Source organism: Tachyglossus aculeatus, chromosome 2 (genome assembly GCF_015852505.1).
Source record: "Tachyglossus aculeatus isolate mTacAcu1 chromosome 2, mTacAcu1.pri, whole genome shotgun sequence".
Lineage (NCBI taxonomy): Eukaryota > Metazoa > Chordata > Mammalia > Monotremata > Tachyglossidae > Tachyglossus > Tachyglossus aculeatus.
This window is the reverse complement of record NC_052067.1, coordinates 50846300-50867976: the sequence shown is the minus strand read 5'-3', so window position 1 is coordinate 50867976 and position 21677 is coordinate 50846300. Positions and strand designations below refer to the sequence as shown.

At 43.6% G+C, this 21677-nt stretch overlaps 1 protein-coding gene across 2 annotated transcripts in view; it reads right to left on the bottom strand.

Annotated features, from left to right (window-relative positions):
- Positions 1 to 21677, bottom strand: part of BBS9 (Bardet-Biedl syndrome 9) — a 478097-nt gene that overhangs the window by 265227 nt on the left and 191193 nt on the right. For both annotated transcript variants that reach the window (XM_038771136.1, XM_038771144.1), the window contains exon 15: positions 14690 to 14704. In XM_038771136.1, the coding sequence (XP_038627064.1) occupies positions 14690 to 14704 (15 nt within the window). The remainder of the gene's footprint in view (positions 1 to 14689; positions 14705 to 21677) is intronic.

Here is a 21677-nt window from a genome sequence, read left to right as displayed (position 1 = left end):
TGCGCCCTTCCAGCAAGGACTACATGCACTCTAAGCACTTTGGGAAGCAACACGGCGTAGTGGATGGAGCACGAGCCCGGGAGTCAAAATTCCTGGCTTCTAATCCCGGCTCTGCCTCCTGTCTGCCGTGTGACCTTAGGCAAGTCACTTTGCTTCTCTGTGCCACAGTCACCGCATCTGTGAAATGGGGAAGAAGATTGTCAGCCCTGTGCGGGACAGGGACTGTGTTCAACCCAATTTGCTGGTATCCACCTTTGCGCTTAGTACAGTACCTGGCACATAGTAAGTGCTTGACAAATACTGTAATTCTTCTTATTATTATTATTTGCAGAGCACTAGATTAGGTGCTTGGGAAACACGGCAAAAGTGAAAGACACTGTCCTTACCTTCACAGAGTGAAGGGGCTGTAATACCCATTGGATTCTTAATGTCCATTCTCACGCATTTTGCTAGCGCCAAGAATCATACAGCAAAATCATTCATCAGGCAAAAACTCCTCACCCTCGGCTTCAAGGCCGTCCATCACCTCGCCCCCTCCTACCTCACCTCCCTTCTCTCCTTCTACAGCCCAGCCCGCACCCTCTGCTCCTCTAATCTCCTCACCGTACCTCGTTCTCACCTGTCCCGCTGTCGACCCCCGGCCCACGTCATCCCCCTGGCCTGGAATGCCCTCCCTCCGCACATCTGCCAAGCTAGCTCTCTTCCTCCCTTCAAAGCCCTACTGAGAGCTCACCTCCTCCAAGAGGCCTTCCCACACTGAGCCCCTTCCTTCCTCTCCCCCTCCTCCCCCTTCCCATCCCCCCACCTTACCTCCTTCCCCTCCCCACAGCACCTGTATATATGTATATATGTTTGTATGCATTTATTACTCTATTTTATTTGTACATATTTATTCTATTTATTTTGTTAATATGTTTTGTTTTGTTCTCTATCTCCCCCTTCTAGACTGTGAGCCCACTGTTGGGTAGGGACCGTCTCTATATGCTACCAACTTGTACTTCCCAAGCGCTTAGTACAGTGCTCTGCACAAAGTAAGAGCTCAATAAATACAATTAAATGAATAAATGAATGAATACAGCAGGAAGGGGCCTTAAGGTCATTGATTTCAACCCTCACTCGAGGAGGACGGCACATCACTCAAATCATCCCTTACAGGTTTCCCTCTAGTCTTTCCTTTCAATTCTTCTGAGACAGCAATCTCGTTTGGATCAGATAAAAGCGGCAATACAAATGAACCGGTTTGGAGGAATGTAGATGACTGTGGAAAGGAAACCTAAAATGCCATTATCTATTCAAACCCCCCAATACTGTGCCAGCTAAGGGTCTAACTTGATTCTCAAAATTGGCACAAGCTATTTCTTCAAAACACTGCATCCAAAAGGCTCGTATTTCCTAATTCCCTAACAACATTCTACCCAACAGGTCCTGTGCCACATGTGTTATGGCAAAACTGAGTGTATATGGATTTTACTTATGAAAATGTGTAATATTTATATATTTATTAAGCACTTATTAGGTACCAAATCAAAAACAAGGTCTCCCAGGCTAAGAATAAGGGAGAACCAGTGTTGTTTGACCCCCATTTTAACCGATGAGGAAACTCAGGCCCAGAGAAGTTAAGTGACTCGACCAAGTTCACAATAATAGTAATGTTGGTATTTGTTAAGCGCTTACTATATGCCATGCACTGTTCTAAGCGCTGGGGTAGATACAAGGTAATCAGGTTGTCTCACATGGGGCTCACAGTCTTCATCCTTATTTCACAGATGAGGGAACTGAGGCACAGAGAAGTGAAGTGATTTGCCCAAAGTCACACAGCAGACAAGTGGCACAGCCAGGATTAGAACTCATGACCTCTGACTCCCAAGCCCAGGCTCTTTCCACTGAGTCACGCCACTTCTCACAGGGCAGGCAAATGGCGGAGCCAGGACCAAAACCCAGATCTCCTGACTTCCCATCCTTTGCTCTTTCCACTAGGCCATATATGCCTCCCCAAAGACTCCCAAAATCATTCCAAGTCATTTTCCCCCAATGAGCTTCAGCAGTGGATCCCAACCATTTATCAATCTGTGATAAACATCTACATATTCACTTGATTGAAAACATTTAAACAGTATTATTCTGATTGAATCCAATTCTCCATTCTCACTGGATAAATCCGGGCTGATCCAGTCCCCCGCATGTCCCAGGAAAATTCAGCCCATCATTTCGTTTCAGGGCTTTGATAGTCTTTCATTATTTTTCACATACTGTTCTCACCTCTCCTAGGGTTTAAATTCTCTAAACGATTTTCATGCACGAGTTTAGAGTGGTGTAACTCCCGAATCCAAGCCTCTTCAAGCCTATTAGTTCCATGCTCAGATCCGGAATAAACCACAATGAAAATGCAGGTTGTGAACAGACCAAAATGTAACAAGAGGTTTTTAAGGTTCATTCTTTTCTGAATTCAGCACCTAATTCAAATCCTAAACACACAAAGTAACTGAACGGGTGAAAATCTGGGACTACACCCTGAAATCAATAAACTTCAAACTTCCTTTATAGACTTTAATCTCAATTCAAGTTCATGAAATATCCCCTAGAGCTGAGAATCCACCAGGAACACCACAGATAAACCACAATGGCACAGCTAATGAAATATGAGGCCAATGAAATCCTGTTTTGGAACATGTAGAGGTTATTTAACATTCCCTTAACTATAATCTATTACCCAACAATTGTTGCATAGTTGCTTTATGCTGAAATATAGCACTAACCAACAGATGTTCAATTAACTTCTCTTCAACCCTGGACACAAATTATACCTTTTCTTTTACAAGAAAAGGGTCTAAGTATCATTTCCTCACATTTTATAACACCAAAGTTTATTCTTAAAAATGATTTCTGCAATTCAAAATGCTCTGGAGACATAATGGACAAAGCTGTAGTGCAAAACCATCCATTTATAATTGGACGCTGTATTTTTTGTTTCCAATCACGTTTCAAGAAAGTTCCAAAATTCCATTTGTTAGTGGTAGTAGTACTAGAGTGGGACGTATAAAGTGAAGAATTGATACATTCCCTGCCCAAAAGATACCTACAGTCAAATGGGGGAGACAGACATAAAAATATTTACAAATACAGTAGTCGGTGTAATTGACGAAATGAACAATTAAATAAACATACACATAAGAGTGTTAAATGTAGGTTAGAATAAGCCCTGTTGTAGATTGTAAGCCCAGTGTGAGCAGGGATTGTCTCTCTTTATTGCTGAATTGTACTTTCCAAGCACTTAGTACAGTGCTCTACACACAGTAAGCGCTCAATAAATGATTGAATGAATCCATTCATACATGCTAGAGACTTGTGGTAGGTTAATATGTCTTAATGTGCTGCAAATTAATTGGGAAAGGCTGTCTGGAGGAGGTGGACTATTAGGAGAATTCTGAATGCGGGCAAAGCTATGGTCTGTAAGATTTGAAGACCCGATGAATATGTTTCCTCAGCCCTTTTGGAAATTAAAATCACAGCATGAATGCATTTTGGTCTAACAATGGACCTGAGCTATCATCTCCTATATTTTATCACGACACAGAAGAAAAAGACTTGTGAAAAGATGAAAAAAACTTTCAACATACTCTTGTTAACAGTATAGATGCAAAAGTCCAATGAATGTGATTTAAAAGTTGCTGAAGGTTATTTTTGGATCAATCTTTAAGAGTCAATAATAATAGTTACGGTTTGCTTACTTCTGTGTTAAAGTTATCCACTAGTTATCCACTAGTACCTGTTGTAACTCTGTTACTTCCCCTGGCTCCCACTATCTGTAAAGAATTTAGAGTCTATCTGCCTCCCCCCACTGAAATGTAGACACTTTATAGAGCAGAGATCTTGTGCTTTACTTTAATTGTGTGCTCAAAAGTGACTAATAAAATGCTTGACATCCAGTACGTGTTCGATAATTATGAGGGTGGTTGGTGATGACATGAAAAATGGAAATAACAGATCAAAAAGAGATAATTAGTTGAACTAGTTTGGGGGAGCTTATGGATGCTTCTTTGGGAAACCAAGGAAAAGGCAGGGTGATGTATGGGAAAGACGACAGATTAAACTCGACACATCATTATTATTTAATGAGGACACCTGGGTTCTAATCCCAGCTTTGCCATTGGCCTGCTGTGTGACCTTAGCAAGGCACTTAACCTCTCTGTGGCTCCATCTGTAAAATGACGTTCCTCCCCTGTTAACACTGATGAGAGGTGCATCTTCCTTGCTGGGTGAAATTTCCGATTAGTTCCCTGAGGAAAAACATGAATTTCACTGTCTGCTTCTCCCCGAGTCTAGGATTTCTTATTTCTTATTTCAGTTTCTTGTCTTTGGTTCTGTAGTTTTCTGCCTGACACGGAATTCCAACCAGTCCATTCAGAGTTTGCACAGGGAGGGAACACGGCACTTCCATGGTGCAGGGAAATAACAGTTCAAGAGGTTTTACACCCAAACTAGCCCTGACAGAACGGGGTTTCCTGAAACAAAATATTAATTTCATCTGGCACACCCCTGAGCCCAATATCACAAATAGGGGGAAGAGCCAAAAACCCCTGGAAAAACAGAACTGTAGAGTCTAGTGGGAAAGAGCCCTACCTAGCTTGGGCCTGTTAGAGTCATTTTAGATTGAGGACAAGGAACCCCAAAGCAGTAGCAAAGTCTGGTAGCCAGAACTTCCTTGATCTCTTCCTGTTATGTCTGGCTATGTACTGGGCTTCATCTGCATACGTGTTTTACACCGCCCACGTCATGTAACTTTAATGCAGAACTGTGGAGACTGACTCTTCTGGGAAAACACGAAACCAAGCTTGCCTTCTCTTTTTTCAGGGGTAAAACAGACCTGCTTATCTATAATACAGCCAGAGCAGATCAGGCTTTGAAATACGAAACCCAGCTCTGGGTGTACGCAAGACTTAAGGGGCAACACTTCGGCTTTCCTTCCTTTCGGGTGACTCTGAACATGCGGCTCACTCATGCCCTCCACCGAATTAGAGATTTGAAAACACCTCTGGGAGCGGAAAATAAACAATCAGTTTTATCGTGGCATTTGAAGCGTTAAATTTCAAAGAAATTCAGCATTTTTTTCCCCACTAGGCTAGAATAGGGCCTGGGATGAATTCACGTAGAAACTAACCAGAAAACATCCTCCAAAAACAAACTTATTTTTTTCGAAAATGAGTTGAACCGAATTATGAAAATAGCTGGATGCCTACTATTAGAAAAACGTGTTTTAGTTTCCAGGACTCTACCAGTCTCGACTTTGGGAAGGACGGTCAAGCAGAGGCCTGGTCATTCTATTCCCAGCTTGGCCAGTGGCTAGCGAATGGAAGGCAATCTGCTACAAGTCAAAAATCCCCTGTGCTGGGAAGCAGCAGCAGGGGAGAGAGTGAGGGTGGAGACTCAGGTTTACTGCACGGAAGGAGGCAATGGAAAACCACTTCCATATTTTTACCAAGAGAACTCTATGGTTACACTACCATAACAACCGCAGATGGAGGTGGGGCGTTGTGTCCACGGCATCGCTGTGGATCGGAGACGACTCGACAGCACAAGACAAGACTTATTACCAGGACCTTCCAGCTCTATGAAAGATTATTATATATCTACATCCATGTCTACGGCCTGCTGCTATTATTTGCTGAGCCCCAAATAATCCAGTAGGCCTTTATCCTATTCATTAATTGAATGAATTCATGATCAATGAGCACATTGTCTCACAAACAAATGAGTTAGATTTTAATTGGATATGTTTACAGAATGTTACCAAATCAATCAAAATCTAATAATGATTTGGGGATTTGTTAACCACTTACTGTGTGCCCATCACTCTACTGAGTACTAGGGAAAGATACAATAATCATAATAATAATGATGGTGTTTGTTAAGTGCTTATTCTGTGCCAAGCATTGTTCTAAGCACTGAGGTAGATACAAGGTAATCAGGCTGTCCCACATAGGGCTCACAATCTTCGTTCACTCAGTCATATTTATTGAGTGCTTTCTGTGTGCAGAGCACTGTACTAAGAGCTTGGAAAGAACAATTCTGCAAAAGAGACAATTACTATGCAACAAATAGAGACAATTACTACCCAACCATGGGCTCACAGTCTAGAAGGGGGAAGACAGACAACAAAACAAGCAGACAGATATCAATAGCGTCAATATAAATAAACAGAATTATAAATATATTCACATCATTGATAAAATAAATAGAATAATAAAATAATTAATATGTACATATATACTTATGTGCTGTGGGGCAATCTTAATCTCCATTTACAGATGAGGTAACTGAGGCACAAAGAAGTTAAACGACTTGCCCAAAGTCACACAGCTGACAACGGGCAGAGCCAGGATTAGAACTCACGACCTCTGGCTCCCATGCCCGTGCTCTTTCCACTAAGCCATGCTGCTTCTCATACAGTGAGATCAGATACCGTCCCTGTCCTACACTAGGGCTCACCATCTAAGGGAGAAAAGGTGTTCAACCCTCATTTTATGAATGAGGAAACTGAGGCAAAGAGACCTTTAGTGACTTATCCAAGGTCACAGAGCAGGCAGGTGGCAGAGCTGGGATTAGAACCCAGGTCCTCCTACTCCTAGGCCCGTGCTCTAGCCACTAGGTCATGCATATCTACGCTCTATCTTCCTTTGAATAAGATTTGTCTGAGGAAGCAGGCACACTCTGTTGGTCATCAGAGAAGAGAAGCAGCGTGGCTCAGTGAAAAGAGCCCAGGCTTTGGAGTCAGAGTTCATGGGTTCAAATCCCGGCTCCGCCAATTGTCAGCTGCGTGACTCTGGGCAAGTCACTTCACTTCTCTGTGCCTCAGCTGCCTCATCTGTAAAATGGGGATTAAGACTGTGAGCCCCACGTGGGACAACCCAATCACCTTGTAATTTCCCCAGCGCTTAGAACAGTGCTTTGCACATAGTAAGCGCTTAATAAATGCCATTATTATAATTATTATTATCAAAGTCTGAGGAGCAATGAATCAATCACGCAATCAGTGGTATTTATTGAGTACTCGTCTGCTGTGTGACCTCGGACAAATCACTTCACTTCTCTGTGCCTGTTCATCTGTAAAATGGGGATTGAGACTGTGAGCCCCACCTGCGTCCAACCTGATTAGCTTATATCCACCCCAGCGCTTAGTACAGTGCCTGGCACAAAGTAAGCACTTAACGAATACCACAATTATTAGTAGTATTACTCTCCATCTACACACACTCCCTTGGAGAACTTATTCGCTCCCAATGGGATCCCATAACCACAGCACTGAGGACTGCAGAGTTGGAATCCACCCCTTCTGCAAAGCTCCTGTGTTTCCTCGCAGCATCCGTTGGCCAGGAATGCTGTCTGTGATGTGTCCCAGTGGGCTGACGTCTCACAGATGCCAGCCTCCCTTCCTCCGTAGCGACTCCTTGGCCAAAGACTGAATCCTGGCGGGAAGACAGGGAGGGAGGGAGGAGGTGGCTTGGGTGTTTGTGCCGCTACAGTGCAGGACACATAGTAAGTGCTTAACAAATAGCATAATTATTATTTATATCTGATGATGTCAGCCATCCCGAGTGACTCTGGGAAGCGAGGCCCCCAAACTAATTATTGGGAGGGTCTGACTAATTGGGGAGAAATACAATTAACTGGGGAAGACCTCCTGAAGGAGGTGGAATTTCAGAAGCGTTTGGAAAATAGGGAGAGCTGTGCTCCGGAAGATTTGAAATGGGGACAGGAGTTCAGGCAGGAGGCAGGATGTGAATTAGGTAGGAGGGAGAGTTGAGACACAGGAACCCCTTTAGATTTTAAGCTCCTTGTGGGCAAGGATCTTGTCTCCCAACTCTATTGTACGTACTCTCCCAAGCACTTGGTGCAGCGCGCTGCACACAGTAAGCACTCGATAAATACCATTGATTGATTGATGGAATAGAATTAAGAGTAAGGGCTGGTGGTTAGTGGGAGAACAGTAGATAAGAGGAAAGAGCTTGTGGCGTTCCTTTAAGTCCCTCAACTACTATCTCTATGTGGCTGATTCCCAAATCTACAACTGCAACCCAGGTCTCTCTCCCTCTCTGCAGTCTCGCATTTCCTCCTGCCTTCAAGGCATACCTACGTGGATGTCCTCCGAAACTTCAAACTTAACAAGCCAAAAACACAACTCCTTATCTTCCCACCCAAACTCGGTCCTCCCCATGATTTTCCTGTCACTGTAGACAGCCCCATCGTCCACCCAGTCTCACAAGCACATAACCTGTCGTTATCCTCGACTCAAATCTCTCGTTCAACCAACCGAGGCTCCCTGTTTGATGATTCTTTCTCTCGTCCCACTTCTTGACCCTGCCCTAAGGGCCTTACCCACCTTGAGTGGCATTCCCACGATCCTGGCCCCACTGAAGATACCTCTGCAGGCACTAGGAGTTCCCTAAATTGAATCTTGGATATACCTAAGGATAGCGTGTCTGACTGTATTCCACCAGCAGTTTGGGCGGCATCTGACTGCCCTTGTGAATTTTGAAGATGTCCACGGTGTCACCTGCATTTTACTGGACACACGGCATAACACGGTGACATCACATGTGCCGTGTTGAACAACTACATCGATTTCATGTCCTCCTAGAGCTTTTCTCCATGGGAGCCCCTGCATCTCACTCTCTCCAAAACCTTGAAGGAGGAGTGAATTCTGTTAGCACATCTAAAGTGCTAAACTCAACATAAGAAGGTGAGGCAGAGAGAAGCTCCAACCCAGAAAATGAAAAAGATTGACCCAAAGCATCCAGAACTGCATCGGTACAAGACTGAGGGTGGACGGGCCGAAAGTCAGAATGTCCACCTTGGAAATGGACAACCGCCCACTCGACCAGCAGCCTTGGATCGGGGCCTTCCAGAGGTCACCCATTTTGCTTCTACATCTGCAAATAATCCTGGGACTGGAAATCTCCCTGCTGCAAGATTAAACGCATGAGCCTGAATGAAACATTTTAAATAAAGCATTTCAAAGAGGAATCATTTAGCCCAAAGAAAACTAATACCCTGAACCCTCTGCTGCTGTGATAAAAACATTTCTTTGGCCAAGTGTAAGTACTGGTGCAATTTTATTTTCTTTCAATAGTCCAAATTGGGCTGCTGTTCATTTGGCATTTTCTTTGAATACTGCAAACAAGATTTACTGAAACATATGCTTACAGAAAACTTGTTTTCATGGTCATTGGGGTTTTTTCCTGGATTCTTTACATTTGGTATAGTTTGAGTCTAAATACTGATCTTTACAGCTGTTAATAAAGTAGAAAACCCTGAACCATCTTAAAAAGCAGAAGGGTTTATGCTCTCTTTTCTCATAATGAGCTCCTTATGTTGAAGAAAAGACCAATGTTTATCCCATCTCTTTCCTGAATCTTTTGTTAAAATACAATGAAAAGCCAGTCCAATGCCTATAACGCTAAATGGTTACTGAAATTCCCTCCACTTGAAGTTTTCCAGCTTTCTATAGCACTTTCTAAAGGGCAAGTAGAAGAAAGCCTTAAAAGTGAAAACAGAGTTAAAGGGAAACTTAAAAGCATTATAGTTAGTCTAAGAGTAAACATGCAAGGGTGGAACAAAAGCTTTCACAGCTGAGAGCTCTGATCTGCAAATCCCCTGCTCTCTGAGATTTGCTCAGGTTGATGTAAATATTAAAAAAATGCATCCAAGTGAGCTACCTATAAAAAGTGTGTCTGAGCATGGTTTTCTGTGCTATTTTGTAAAGAATGAAACTTTTTTCTCAGGTTTCCCAGCAGCCATCCAGAATCCCAAAGAGTACCCCATGTGTAGCTACCATGTCATAGAGAGACTTCTGTGTGGAGGAGGATGGAAACTGAATTCTCTAAGATTTCCAAAGGACAAACTCAGCTTATGGTCAGCATCTTCCCACCCAAATAACATCCTCTCGCTTACTTCCTCGTCACTATAGACAACACCAAAATTCTCCCTGACTCACAAACTCTTAGCCTCGGCAGTATCCTCCACTCATTTCTCTCATTCAGTGATCAGTTCTCTACTAAGCGCCGGAAGGAGTCTAAGTAGGAGGGAGAACAGGTATTGAATTCCCATTTTGTGGATGAATGAACTGAGGCATATGAAGCAGTTAAGTGACTTTCCCAAGGTCACACAGCAGGTACATGGCAGAGCAGGGAGTAGAATCCAGGTCTTCTGATTCCCAGGCCTGGGTTCTTTCCACTAGGCCACACCACTTCTCAACCCACATATTCAATCTGTCACCAAATCCTGTTGGTTCTACCTTCACAACGTCTCTAAAATCTTCCCCTTTCCATCCAAACTGCTAATCACCCTGACCAACCACTAATCATATCCTACCTTGACTATCGCATCAGCTTCCTCACTGATCTCCCTGCCTCCTGTTTCTCGCCACTCCAATCCATACTTCACTCTGCTTCCCGGATCATTTTCTCAAAAGACAGCCAGTGCATTTCTCCTCATTCCTCAAAAACTTCCAGTGCTGGCCTACCTGCCTCCAAATCACACAGCTTTAAAGTGCTCAATCAGCTCACCCCCTTCCTGCCTTACCTTGCTGATTACCTTCTTCAACCCAGTCTGCGTCCTTCAATCTTCCAACACCAACCAACTCACTGAACCTCAATCTGTTTATTTCACCTGCCTATGTCCTCTCTCTAACCTGGAACTCTCTCTCCCCCTCCCCATAAGACACACCACGACTCTCCCCACCTTCAGAGCCTTAGACTAATCCTTGGTTTCCCTTACTTCTCCTCCCTTCTATGACACCTCTGAGCTTGGATTTGCACCCTTTAAATCCACGATATTCACTCCACCCTCAGCCCCGTATCACTTACGAACACGTCCACAATTTATTTTATTGCCTGTGCCCCTCCTAGACTATAAGCTTCTGGCAGGAAAGGATATGTCAACCAACTCTGTTGTACTGTACTCTCCCAGGTGCTAAGTAAGGTGCTCTGCATGCAGAAAACATTCAATAAATACCATCGACTGATTGACTGATTCGACCCAAATCCGAAACAAACAATGTTTACTATCACAAAACGTATCGAGTAAAGATGCTCAGGATTTCCCTGAAGGATACATACTGGAATTTAAAATAGCTGAGAGTAATAGATATGTATCTGCACAAAATTCCTGTGCACGTGGTTTGCACAAGAATGGAAAAGATCTTCAATACTCCAACTAAAAGTTTAGCTTGCTCAGCAGAGCCCAGGAGAATTTCAGGTGTCGTTTCAAGTGTGGCTAAGAAATCTTGCTAACGTTCCCCTGTGCCCCCAATCTTTAAGATGCTCCTGAAATCACACCTCTTCTAGGAGGCCCCCCCCACAATTAACCTCTCATTTCCCCCCACCACCACCTTCTACCTCCTTAGTGACACTTGGCCGGCAACTAAGCTTTTGGCTACTCACTGCCCTACCTTTCATCCACAGTATTTAAGTATTTATCTTTAAACTCTATTGCTTCCCCATCTGTAATTTCTTTTACTACAGTGCTATGTAAAGAGTAAGCATTCAATAAATCTGATTGATTGATGCCAGAAATAAACGAGAATAAACTTTCTTTCTCTTCTATTTACTTCAAAGTTGGCAGTGTTTTCTGTTATTCCACTGGGAGTGAAGACAAAAAGATTCATACAAGTCTAGCTCCTCAATGTGCAACTTTAAGCTGAACAAGAGAAAAGCACGCTGCTTCCAGATAAATGTCTGAAAGCAAGCTAAAGACCTGCTCCTTGAATTTAAGACAAGCTGAGTCCAAGATTGGGTGCAGATAAATGCCCGAAAGCAGGCTAAAGACCTGCTCCTTGAATTTAAGACAAGCTGAGTCCAAGTTTGGGTGCAGATAAATGCCTGAAAGCAGGCTAAAGACCTGCTCCTTGAATTTAAGACAAGCTGAGCCCAGGTTTGGGTGCATTGGTTCCCATAGCAACTTAACTGACCAGAAAGGCAAATCTTTGAACATGTATAGTAGATTTCTTTCTCAAAAATGTCTGTTGCTTGATTTCTCTCATTTTGGGTTTTGTTTGGTTTTGTTTCTTTGGCATTTGTTTTGCGCTTACCAGGCACTGTAATAAGCACTGAGGTAGATACAAGCTAATCAGATTGGACACAGTCCCTGTTCCACATAATATTAATAATGATGGTATTTGTTAAGCTCTTACTATGTGTCAGACAATTGTACTAAGTGCTGGAGTGGATACAAGATAATTGAGTTGGACCCAATCACGTTGGCTCACTGTCTTAATCTCCATTTTACAGATGAGGTAACAGGCACAGAGAAGCTAAGTGACTTGTCCTAGGTCACACAGCAGACAAGCGGTGGAGTCAGGATTAGAACTCAGGTCCTTCTGACTTTCAGGCTCGTGCTCTATCCACTAGACCACGCTGCTTTTTCTTTCCCTTCTCAGTCCACTGTTTTCCCTGACCTGAATCACCTTCACTAGAAGGAAAGACCCAAGGGAGAGGGAGAGTAGAAATACCCAGAACAGGACGACATGCAAATTAGTGAAGCATTCCATATTTTTCTATTTATTTTATTTGTACATATTTACTATTCTATTTATTTTGTTAATGATGAGCATCTAGCTTTACTTCTATTTATTCGGATGACTTGACACCTGTCCACATTCACTCAATCGTATTTATTGAGCGCTTACTGTGTGCAGAGCACTGTACTCCAAATATTTTGTTTTGTTGTCTGTCTCCCGCTTCTAGACTGTGAGCCCGTTGTTGGGTAGGGACCGTCTCTATATGTTGCCAACTTGTACTTCCCAAGCGCTTAGTACAGTGCTCTGCACACAGTAAGTGCTCAAAAAATACCACTGAATGAATGAATGAAAGGGAGAGCAATCACCACCTCTCCTTTTTCTTGGCCACTGTGGCCCCTAACTCCAGTTTGTAGAAGAGAGACCCAGGCGGTAACTTCCAAATCCTCTAAGCATATGCAGTCCTGACCCCAGACCCCATAACACGTAAATAACCAAAGCACACTATCACGCTTCCAAGAATCAAGAGAATCTGTTACATAAATATGGGCGGCTTTGAGTTTGGAGCCTTATTCTAAATTGGGAAATGAAGAGCTGCAGACCAAAAGCATAGTAATACCGAGAGACTTGGATCAAAAGAAAAAAAATCCTTTATCCGCAAGGGTGAACAGATCTAGGATGGGAAGTGGTTGCGGCATTCAGTGTGGCCTAATGGTTAGGATTCTAGCCTAGGAGTCAGAAGGGACCTGGGTTTTAATCCTGGCTCCGCCACTCGACTGCTGTGTGACTTTAGGCAAGTCACTTAAATTCTCTGTGCCTCAGGTACCTCATCTGTAAAATGGGGATTAAGACGGTGAGCCCCATGTGGGACAGGGACTTTGTCCAACCTGACTTGCTGGTATCTACCCCGAGTGCTTAGTACAGGGCCTGGCATGTAGTAAGTGCTCAACAAGAACCACTACTATTATTATTTTAAGGGTGAGGGTCGGGATAGGAGCCATATCTGATACCATATCTGGCTGCTGCCTCCTTCATCACTGCTGAGAGGGCTGGTGTACAATACAACCCGCCTCTGCAACAACAAAATAAAGAATAAAGCAGGTGTGCACAAGCCAGATGGCAAGGAAAGAAGAAATACCTGTGGTTCGTGAGCCACGGCTCGGGCGCCACTGTTCTAAATATTCTGGCTCCCCTCAATTAGTAACACCATCAAGACTCTTATGAACACCAGTTCCATCACTGCAGACCAAGATAAACCAACAATTTGTCCCATGCAGCGTTCACAGAAGCGTTCTACGCTTTTGGGAATGTGTGACAGGGAATGACCAAAAATAATTCACAGCACTACCAAGTCACATAAATAGGCAATTACCACTATTACACCTCATTTCACAGGAAACGTCTTTCGGTGTTTAAGAGCAATCGACCATCATGATTATATTATTGCTATTGCCATATTTGTAAAGCACTATGAGTCAAGCACTGCTCTAAACTCTGGGGTAGTTGGACACCATCTCTGACCCACGTGGGTCTCACGGTCTAAACAGGAGGAGGGAAAGGTTTTCAATCTTTCAGAGAAGCAGCGTGGCTCAGTGGAAAGAGCACGGGCTTAGGAGCCGGAGGTCATGGGTTCAAATGCCGGCTCCGTCGCTTGTCAGCTGTGTGACTCTGGGCAAGTCATTTAACTTCTCTGTGCCTCAGTTACCTCATCTGTAAAATGGGGATTAAGATTGTGAGCCCCCCATGGGACGACCTGATCACCTTGCATCCTCCCCAGCGCTTAGAACAGTGCTTTGCACATAGTAAGGGCTTAACAAATACCAAAAAAATAATCCCCATTTTACTGTTGAGGAAACTGAAGTATAGAGAAGCTGTGACTTCCCCAAGGTCACAGACAAAGCAATTGGCAGAGCCGGGATTAGAAACTAAGTCCTCTGACTCTCAGGCCCACTGCTTAGCATTTCATACTTTCTCTAAATAAATAGGCTCTTCTATCTCAGGGCTCAGTGGTTTCCAAGCTTCCAAGATGCTAATAGCCACAGGCAGGAGCCCTTTGCAATCCTCCTTACCATGGGTCAAGGCAAGCAGGGATCCTGCAGCCGTCTGAAAAAAGGCATGGTACAATACCATGGGAATTTCACAGTCTGTCTTCACTTTCCTCATCTTGCATTTACTTACCATCAGGATTGAGATCTATAAAGGGAAGAGAGAAAAATGGAGAAGAGAAGAAATGCAAGTTATCTTGTGGAAGAAACAGACAGGTTAAACACTGACTTTCACATTTGGGAAAACAAATCAATTTCAAAAAATTCTGTCTGACAACCTAAATCTACCAATGAATAAATCAATGGTATTGACTGAGCACTTACTGTGTACAAAGCACTGTACTAAGCGCTTGGGAGAGAACAATATAACAGAGTTGGTAGAGTCTTTCTTGGAGTATCTCTTACTCGATTTTACTCTCCCAAGGGCTTAGTCTAATGTTCTATGTACAGTGGGTTCTCTATAACTGCTACTGATCGACTGACTTAAAGAAAACCAGCCAATTTCCATAACTACCCTAATGAGGGACAGAAATAAGATATATGGCCTAGTAGAAAGAGAACAGGACTTCAAGTCATTAGATCAGGGTCACAAGCATAGTTCCACAGTCTGCCTGCTGGATAACCAAAAGCAAGTTGTTAACAGTGCTTGGCACATAGTAAGCACTTAACAAGTACCATAATTATTATTAATTGTCCTGTGCCTCCCTTTCCTCATCAATAAAACAGAGATAAAATGCCTTTTCTCCCTCTTGGACTCATTTACATTATTTACATTATCTTGTTAATGTATTAAGCGCTTAGTACAGTGCTCTGCACACAGTAAGCGCTCAATAAATATGATTGATTGTAGCTAAACCCAATGTATAGCACTGTTCTTTTCACATTTTAGGTGCTTAATATATTCCATCACTAATTATTATTAAGTAGTATGGATGAACCAACAATATTTATCAAATGCTTACTGTGTGCAGTATACTTAGCACTTGGGAGACTACAGTACGATAGATTTGGAAGACATGACCCCTACCCACAGGGAATTTATATTCTGGGAGGTGAGATGGGCATTATATAAATTACAGGTATGGGAAGGCAGAGCATAAGGATGAATATGTACATATCTAACTGTTGTGGGGTCTGGGGTGGAGTGACTATTAAGTGCCTAAGGTTTTTACAATCAAGTGCCTGGGTAAATAAGAGGCAGGGCAAATAGAGCAAATTAGGTCTTAGGCAAGGCCTCTTGAAGGAGATGTGATTTTTAGGAGGGTTTGAACCTGGGGAGAGTGGTGGTCTGTCAGATAAAAAGGGGGGAGGTGGTCCAGGCCAGAGGGAGGTGGTGGGTAAGGGGTCAGTGGAGAGACAGATAAAATTGAGGTAGAGGGAGCAGGTTGGCAACAGAGGAGCAAAGCATGTGGGTTGGGTTGTAGTGGGGGATCAGTAAGGTAAAGTAGGAGGGGGAGAGCTGATTAAGTGCCTTTGCCAAGCACTATACTAGGAACTAGGATGCATACAAACACAACGAGTTAGACACAGTCCCTGCCCTACAAGGGGCTCACAATCTTAATCCCCATTTTACAGATGAGGAAACTAAGGCATAGAGAAGTTAAGTGACTTGTCCAAGTTCACACAGCAAGTAAGTGGCGGGGTCAGGATTAGATTCCCAGGCCTGTGCTCTATCCACTAGTCCGTGCTGCTTCTCAATAAGGCTTTAATAGGGATGGGGTTGGATGCACAGATGGAAGGGAATGATTTTGAAAGGAGGCAGGAATTCTCCTCTTGATACTGCTAGGAAGAAGGGAAAATCAAAATGGGGGCAAGATGAGGGTGGGATAAGAAGGTGCAAGAGAGATTTTTAAGGAGATTCATTTAATCACTCATTCAGTGATACTTAGTGAGGGCTTACTGGGTGCAGAGCACTGTACTAAGCGCTTGAAAAGTACAATTCGGCCATAAATAGAGACAATCCCTACCCAGCAATGGGCTCACAGTCTAGAAGGGGGGAGACAGACAACAAAACAGGTAGACAGACATCAATATAAATAGAATTATAGATATATACACATCATTAATAAAATAGATAGAATAATAAATATGTACCCATATACACAAGTGCTGCGGGGTGGAGAAAGGGGTAGAGAAGAGGGAGGGAGTCGGGGCGATGGGGAAGGGAGGAGGAGCAGAGGAAAAGGGGGGCTCAGGCTGGGAAGGTCTCCTGGAGGAGGTGAGTTCTCAGTAGGGCTTTGAAGGGGGGAAGTGTGCTAGTTTGGCAGATGTGTGGAGGGAGGACATTCCAGGCCAAAGGTAGGACGTGGGCCGGGGGTCAACGGCGGGACAGGCGAGAACGAGGCACAGTGAGGAGGTTAGCAGCAGAGGAGTGGAGTGTGTGGGCTGGGATGTAGAAGAGGAGAAGGTAGGTGAGGTGAGAGGGGGCAAAATGATGGAGAGCTTTGGAGCCAACAGTGAGAAGCTTTTGCTTGATAGTGTCATACATCAAGCCTATGATGTCAATTTTATAATAATAATAATAATGACATTCGCTAAGCACCTACTATATGTCAAGCATTGTTCTAAGTACTAGGGTAGATTTAAATTAATAAGGTAGGATGCAGTCTCTATCTCACAGGGAGTTTGCAATCTAAGTAGGACAGGTATTGTATCCCCACTTAACAGAAGAGGAAGCTGAGGCACTGAGAAGTTAAGTGACCTTTCCTGAGGTCATACAGCAGGCAAATGATGGACCTGCATGTTCTGGCACTTTCCACTAGACCACTCTGCTTCTCTAGGGAAAGAGGATCATCATCAATCGTATTTACTGAGCGCTTACTGTGTGCAGAGCACTGTACTAAGCGCTTGGGAAGTACAAGTTGGTAACATATAGAGACAGTCCCAAAAGCACAGCACAGGATAATTACAGGAGTTAGGGCTTAGGTCATTGGGTCCATAAACTGTGTCCATAAGGGCCCCCCCAAAATAAGTGGAGGCCCCAGGGGATCCCAGCCTGCTCCCTGCCCATCCCAGCTCTCTACTGCAGATGTAAGGTGAAAAGATCATTAGGGGCAAGAGATGAGGGATTTGCAGTGGGGCAGAGGTTTAGAAGAGGGAGCTAAAAGTCAGAGACAGCTGAAAGTCACAATGGGCATGGGAGACAATAAAATGGAGCAGTATTATTACCATTCATTCATTCATTCAATCATATTTATTGAGCGCTTACTGTGTGCAGAGCACTGGACCAAGCGCTTGGGAAGCACAAGTTGGCAACATATAGAGACGACCCCTAACCAACAACGGGCTCACAGTCTAGAAGGGGGAGACAGACAACAAAACAAAACATGTGGACAGGTGTCAAGTCGTCAGAATAAATAGAAATAAAGCCAGATGCACATCATTAACAAAATAAATAGAATAGTAAATATGTACAAGTAAAATATATAGAGTAATAAATCTGTACAAATATATATATATATATATATATACACACACACACACACACACACAGGTGAAGGATAGGCAGAGTTACACAGGGGAGGATGAGATCGAGGTAGCCAAAGTTGGCCTGATGTCCGGATTTCCACAAGGAGTGCCCCACAGCTCAGTCACTCAAATTAATGGTATCAATCAAACAATCATATTTATTGGGTGCTTACTCTGTGAAGGGCACTATACTGAGCACTTGGAAGAATACTGTATAACAATATAACAGGCACATTCCCTGCCCACAGCGAGCTTGCAGTCTAGAGGTATCAATGGCATTGATTGCTTATGGAGTACAAAGTGCTGTACTAAGCGCTTGCATTTATGTACATATCTGGAATTTTATGTATTTGTGTATCTGTATTAATATCTGTTTCCCCCTGCCCCAGACTGTAAGCTCATTGTGGGCACAGAATGGCACTGTTTATCACTGTATTATACTTTCCCGAGCACTTAGTACAGAGAAGCAGCGTGGCTCAGTGGAAAGAGCACGGGCTTTGGAGTCAGAGGTCATGGGTTCAAATCCCGGCTCCGCCAATTGTCAGCTGTGTGACTGTGGGCAAGTCACAACTTCTCTGGGCCTCAGTTCCCTCATCTGGAAAATGGGGATGAAGATTGTGAGCCCCACATGGGACAATCTGATCACCTTGTATCACCCCAGAGTTTAGAACGGTGCTTTGCACATAGTAAGTGCTTAACAAATACCATCATTATTATTATTACAGTACTCTGCACACAGTAAGCACGCAAATATAATTGAATGAATAATAATAATAATAATGGTATTTGTTAGGTGCTTACTATGTGCCAAGTACTGCACTGAGTGCTGGGGAAGATACAAGCAAATCAGCTTGGACACGGTCCCTGTTCCACATGGGGCTCACAGTCTTAATCCCCATTTTACAGATGAGGTAATTGAGGAGCAGAGAAGTTACATGACTTGCCCAAGGTCACACAGCAGGCAGGTGGTGGAGCCGGGATTAGAACCCAGGTCCTCTGATTCCCAGGCCCATTCTCTTTCGACTGGACCCGTAATCCAGGGATGTGGATCGGTGGTATGAGATCAGCAGACGGAGAGCAGAGGGAGGGAGTTGAGTTCAGCGAAGAGGACATAGGTGAGGCCACGGACTTGAGTGTGAAGGAAGAGGAAGAGAAGGAAGGAGGTCAAATGGGGCGGGATGATTTGGAAAATTGGAGGGTTTCCAGAGACCCTAGATCTCTGCGGAGGAACAGGACGGATTTCCAAAGTCCGGGAGGGATGGTACAGAACAGTGAGGGGGCTGTGACTGGAGAATGGATTTCAGAGTTAGTGAAGTTATTCATTCATTCAAATGCATTTACTGAGTGCTCACTGTGTGCAGAGCAGTTAAGCATTTGGGAAACTATAATATGACAATAAACAGTGACAATCCCTGCCCCCAGTGAGCTTACAGTCTCGGGGTGGGGTGGGCAAATTAAAGATTGTACAGTGCCGCGAGATAAGATCGAGGGCATGTCCAGGTTGGTGATATGGCTGGAGAAGGGATGGAGTGAATGAAAAGCATTGTTATCCAAAACCCCCTCCTTTGGTCCTTACCTCCTAATGAGAGACCTAATTAAATGATATTAATTTGGCCCATTGCCTCGGATGGCGTAAATTAGCAGTGAAAAGAGCATCAGGATGGCAGGAGGGGGAGGAAAAGGAGAGGCAAAAAGCCTAGTTAATCCACATGCCGGATATCACCTATGAAATAAGTAAGAATTTTACTTTCTGAAAGATAAATTTGCTTCTTCTTGGATGAAAACTAACAATAACAATAATAATAATAATAATATAATGGCATTTGTTAAGCGCTTAGTATGTGCAAAGCACTGTTCTAAGCGCTGGGGAGGATACAAGGTGATCAGGTTGTCCCACGAGGGGCTCACAGGCTTAATCCCCATTTTAAAGATGAGGTAACTGAGGCCCAGAGAAGTTAAGTGACTTGCCCAAGGTCACACAGCTGACAATTGGCAGAGCCAGGATTTGAACCCATGACCTCTGACTCCCAGCTCCGTGCTCTTTCCATGGAGCCATGCTGCTTCTCAACTAGAAAGCCGTTACCGTAGTATAGTCACGGCAATAGCTTGTCACGTGACCGAATCCCTCCCAATGCTCCCAGTGACTTACGGTAAAATATTTGGGGGGTCACAGTCCAATTTCATTTTACAGCTATCAAGAAACTTTTCCATCGTCTTTTACAATGTATTTTTATACCTCGAAACGTGAAGGCCTATAAAGTCTAAGGACTGAGGGATTGTTTCAAAGCTGTAAAATACATATATAAGTCAAGTCACTTTTTAAATATCATGCATAAGTAACGCAGCCTCAAGAAGGAGGCGTTCTTATTGCGAGACTACGTGCCTTTATGTTTTCTACTTTAGAAGTCTGATGCTATGTATGACTCCCCACAAAAAAAAAAAAACACAAAACAATGGGAAACAGTTCAAACACACCCAACCAGAACTGCCCACTCAGGTTAATGAGACAAAGCACATCCTTGCTCAAAGGAGCTCAGAGGAAAAACTCCATCAGCAAGGCTTCAGTGGCCTTATCATGTGATGCTGTGAGGTGATCTGATTAATTGTTTGGCAAGGGACTTGGTTTTCACTGGCCCACCCGAAGCGACACGCCTATGCCATGGTGAAAATGGTCAGGAGAAGAAATAAGGCCAGAACTCACTGCTCATCAGGAGGCCAAATGCAGGCTCTACATCACAGATGGGAGTGAAACAGTACTTCATTCAAACATTCATTCCTTTAATGGTATTTACTGAGCACTTACTGTGTGCACAGCACTGTTCTAAGTGCTTGGGAGACTACGATACAACAATAAACAGACACTTTCCCTGCCCACAATGAGCTTAGAGTATACAGGTGGAGGAGACAGACATCAACACAAACAAACAAATTACACATACGTACATATCTGTACTTCCCGACAAAGGATGAATCCCGAAAGCAGTTAACAGTTGGAGAGGTCTTCCCTGCTCTGAATCAATCAATCAATCGTATTTATTGAGCGCTTACTGTGTGCAGAGCACTGTACTAAGCGCTTGGGAAGTACAAGTTGGCAACATATAGAGACAGTCCCTACCCAACAGTGGGCTCACAGTCTAAAAGGGGGGAGACAGAGAACAAAACCAAACATACTAACAAAATAAAATAAATAGAATAGATATGTACAAGTAAAATAGAGTAACAAATATTTACAAACATATATACATATATACAGGTGCTGTGGGGAAGAGAAGGAGGTAAGATGGGGGGGATGGAGAGGGGCATGAGGGGGAGAGGAAGGAAGGGGCCTCCAGTGTAGGCTTCAAAATGTAGTTGGTTATTAGCTTTTCCAAGCTTATCCAGAGGCTATAATGATTCCCTAATAACCTTAGCTTACCTACAAATTGTCGTGCTAACTTTTCATTATAATCCTGGGATGGAGCATTGGAGTTGAAGAACCCAGGGACTTTAAAAGGACAAAGGAGGAAACGACAAATTAAGGGGTTGGGGAGAGGAAGAAAAGAGGAAAAAGACTTTTTTATGGTACTTGCTAAGTGCTTACTTTGTGCCAGGCACTGTACTAAGTGCTGGGGTAGATACAAGATTGGACAAAAGGCTGGACAAGTCACTTAATT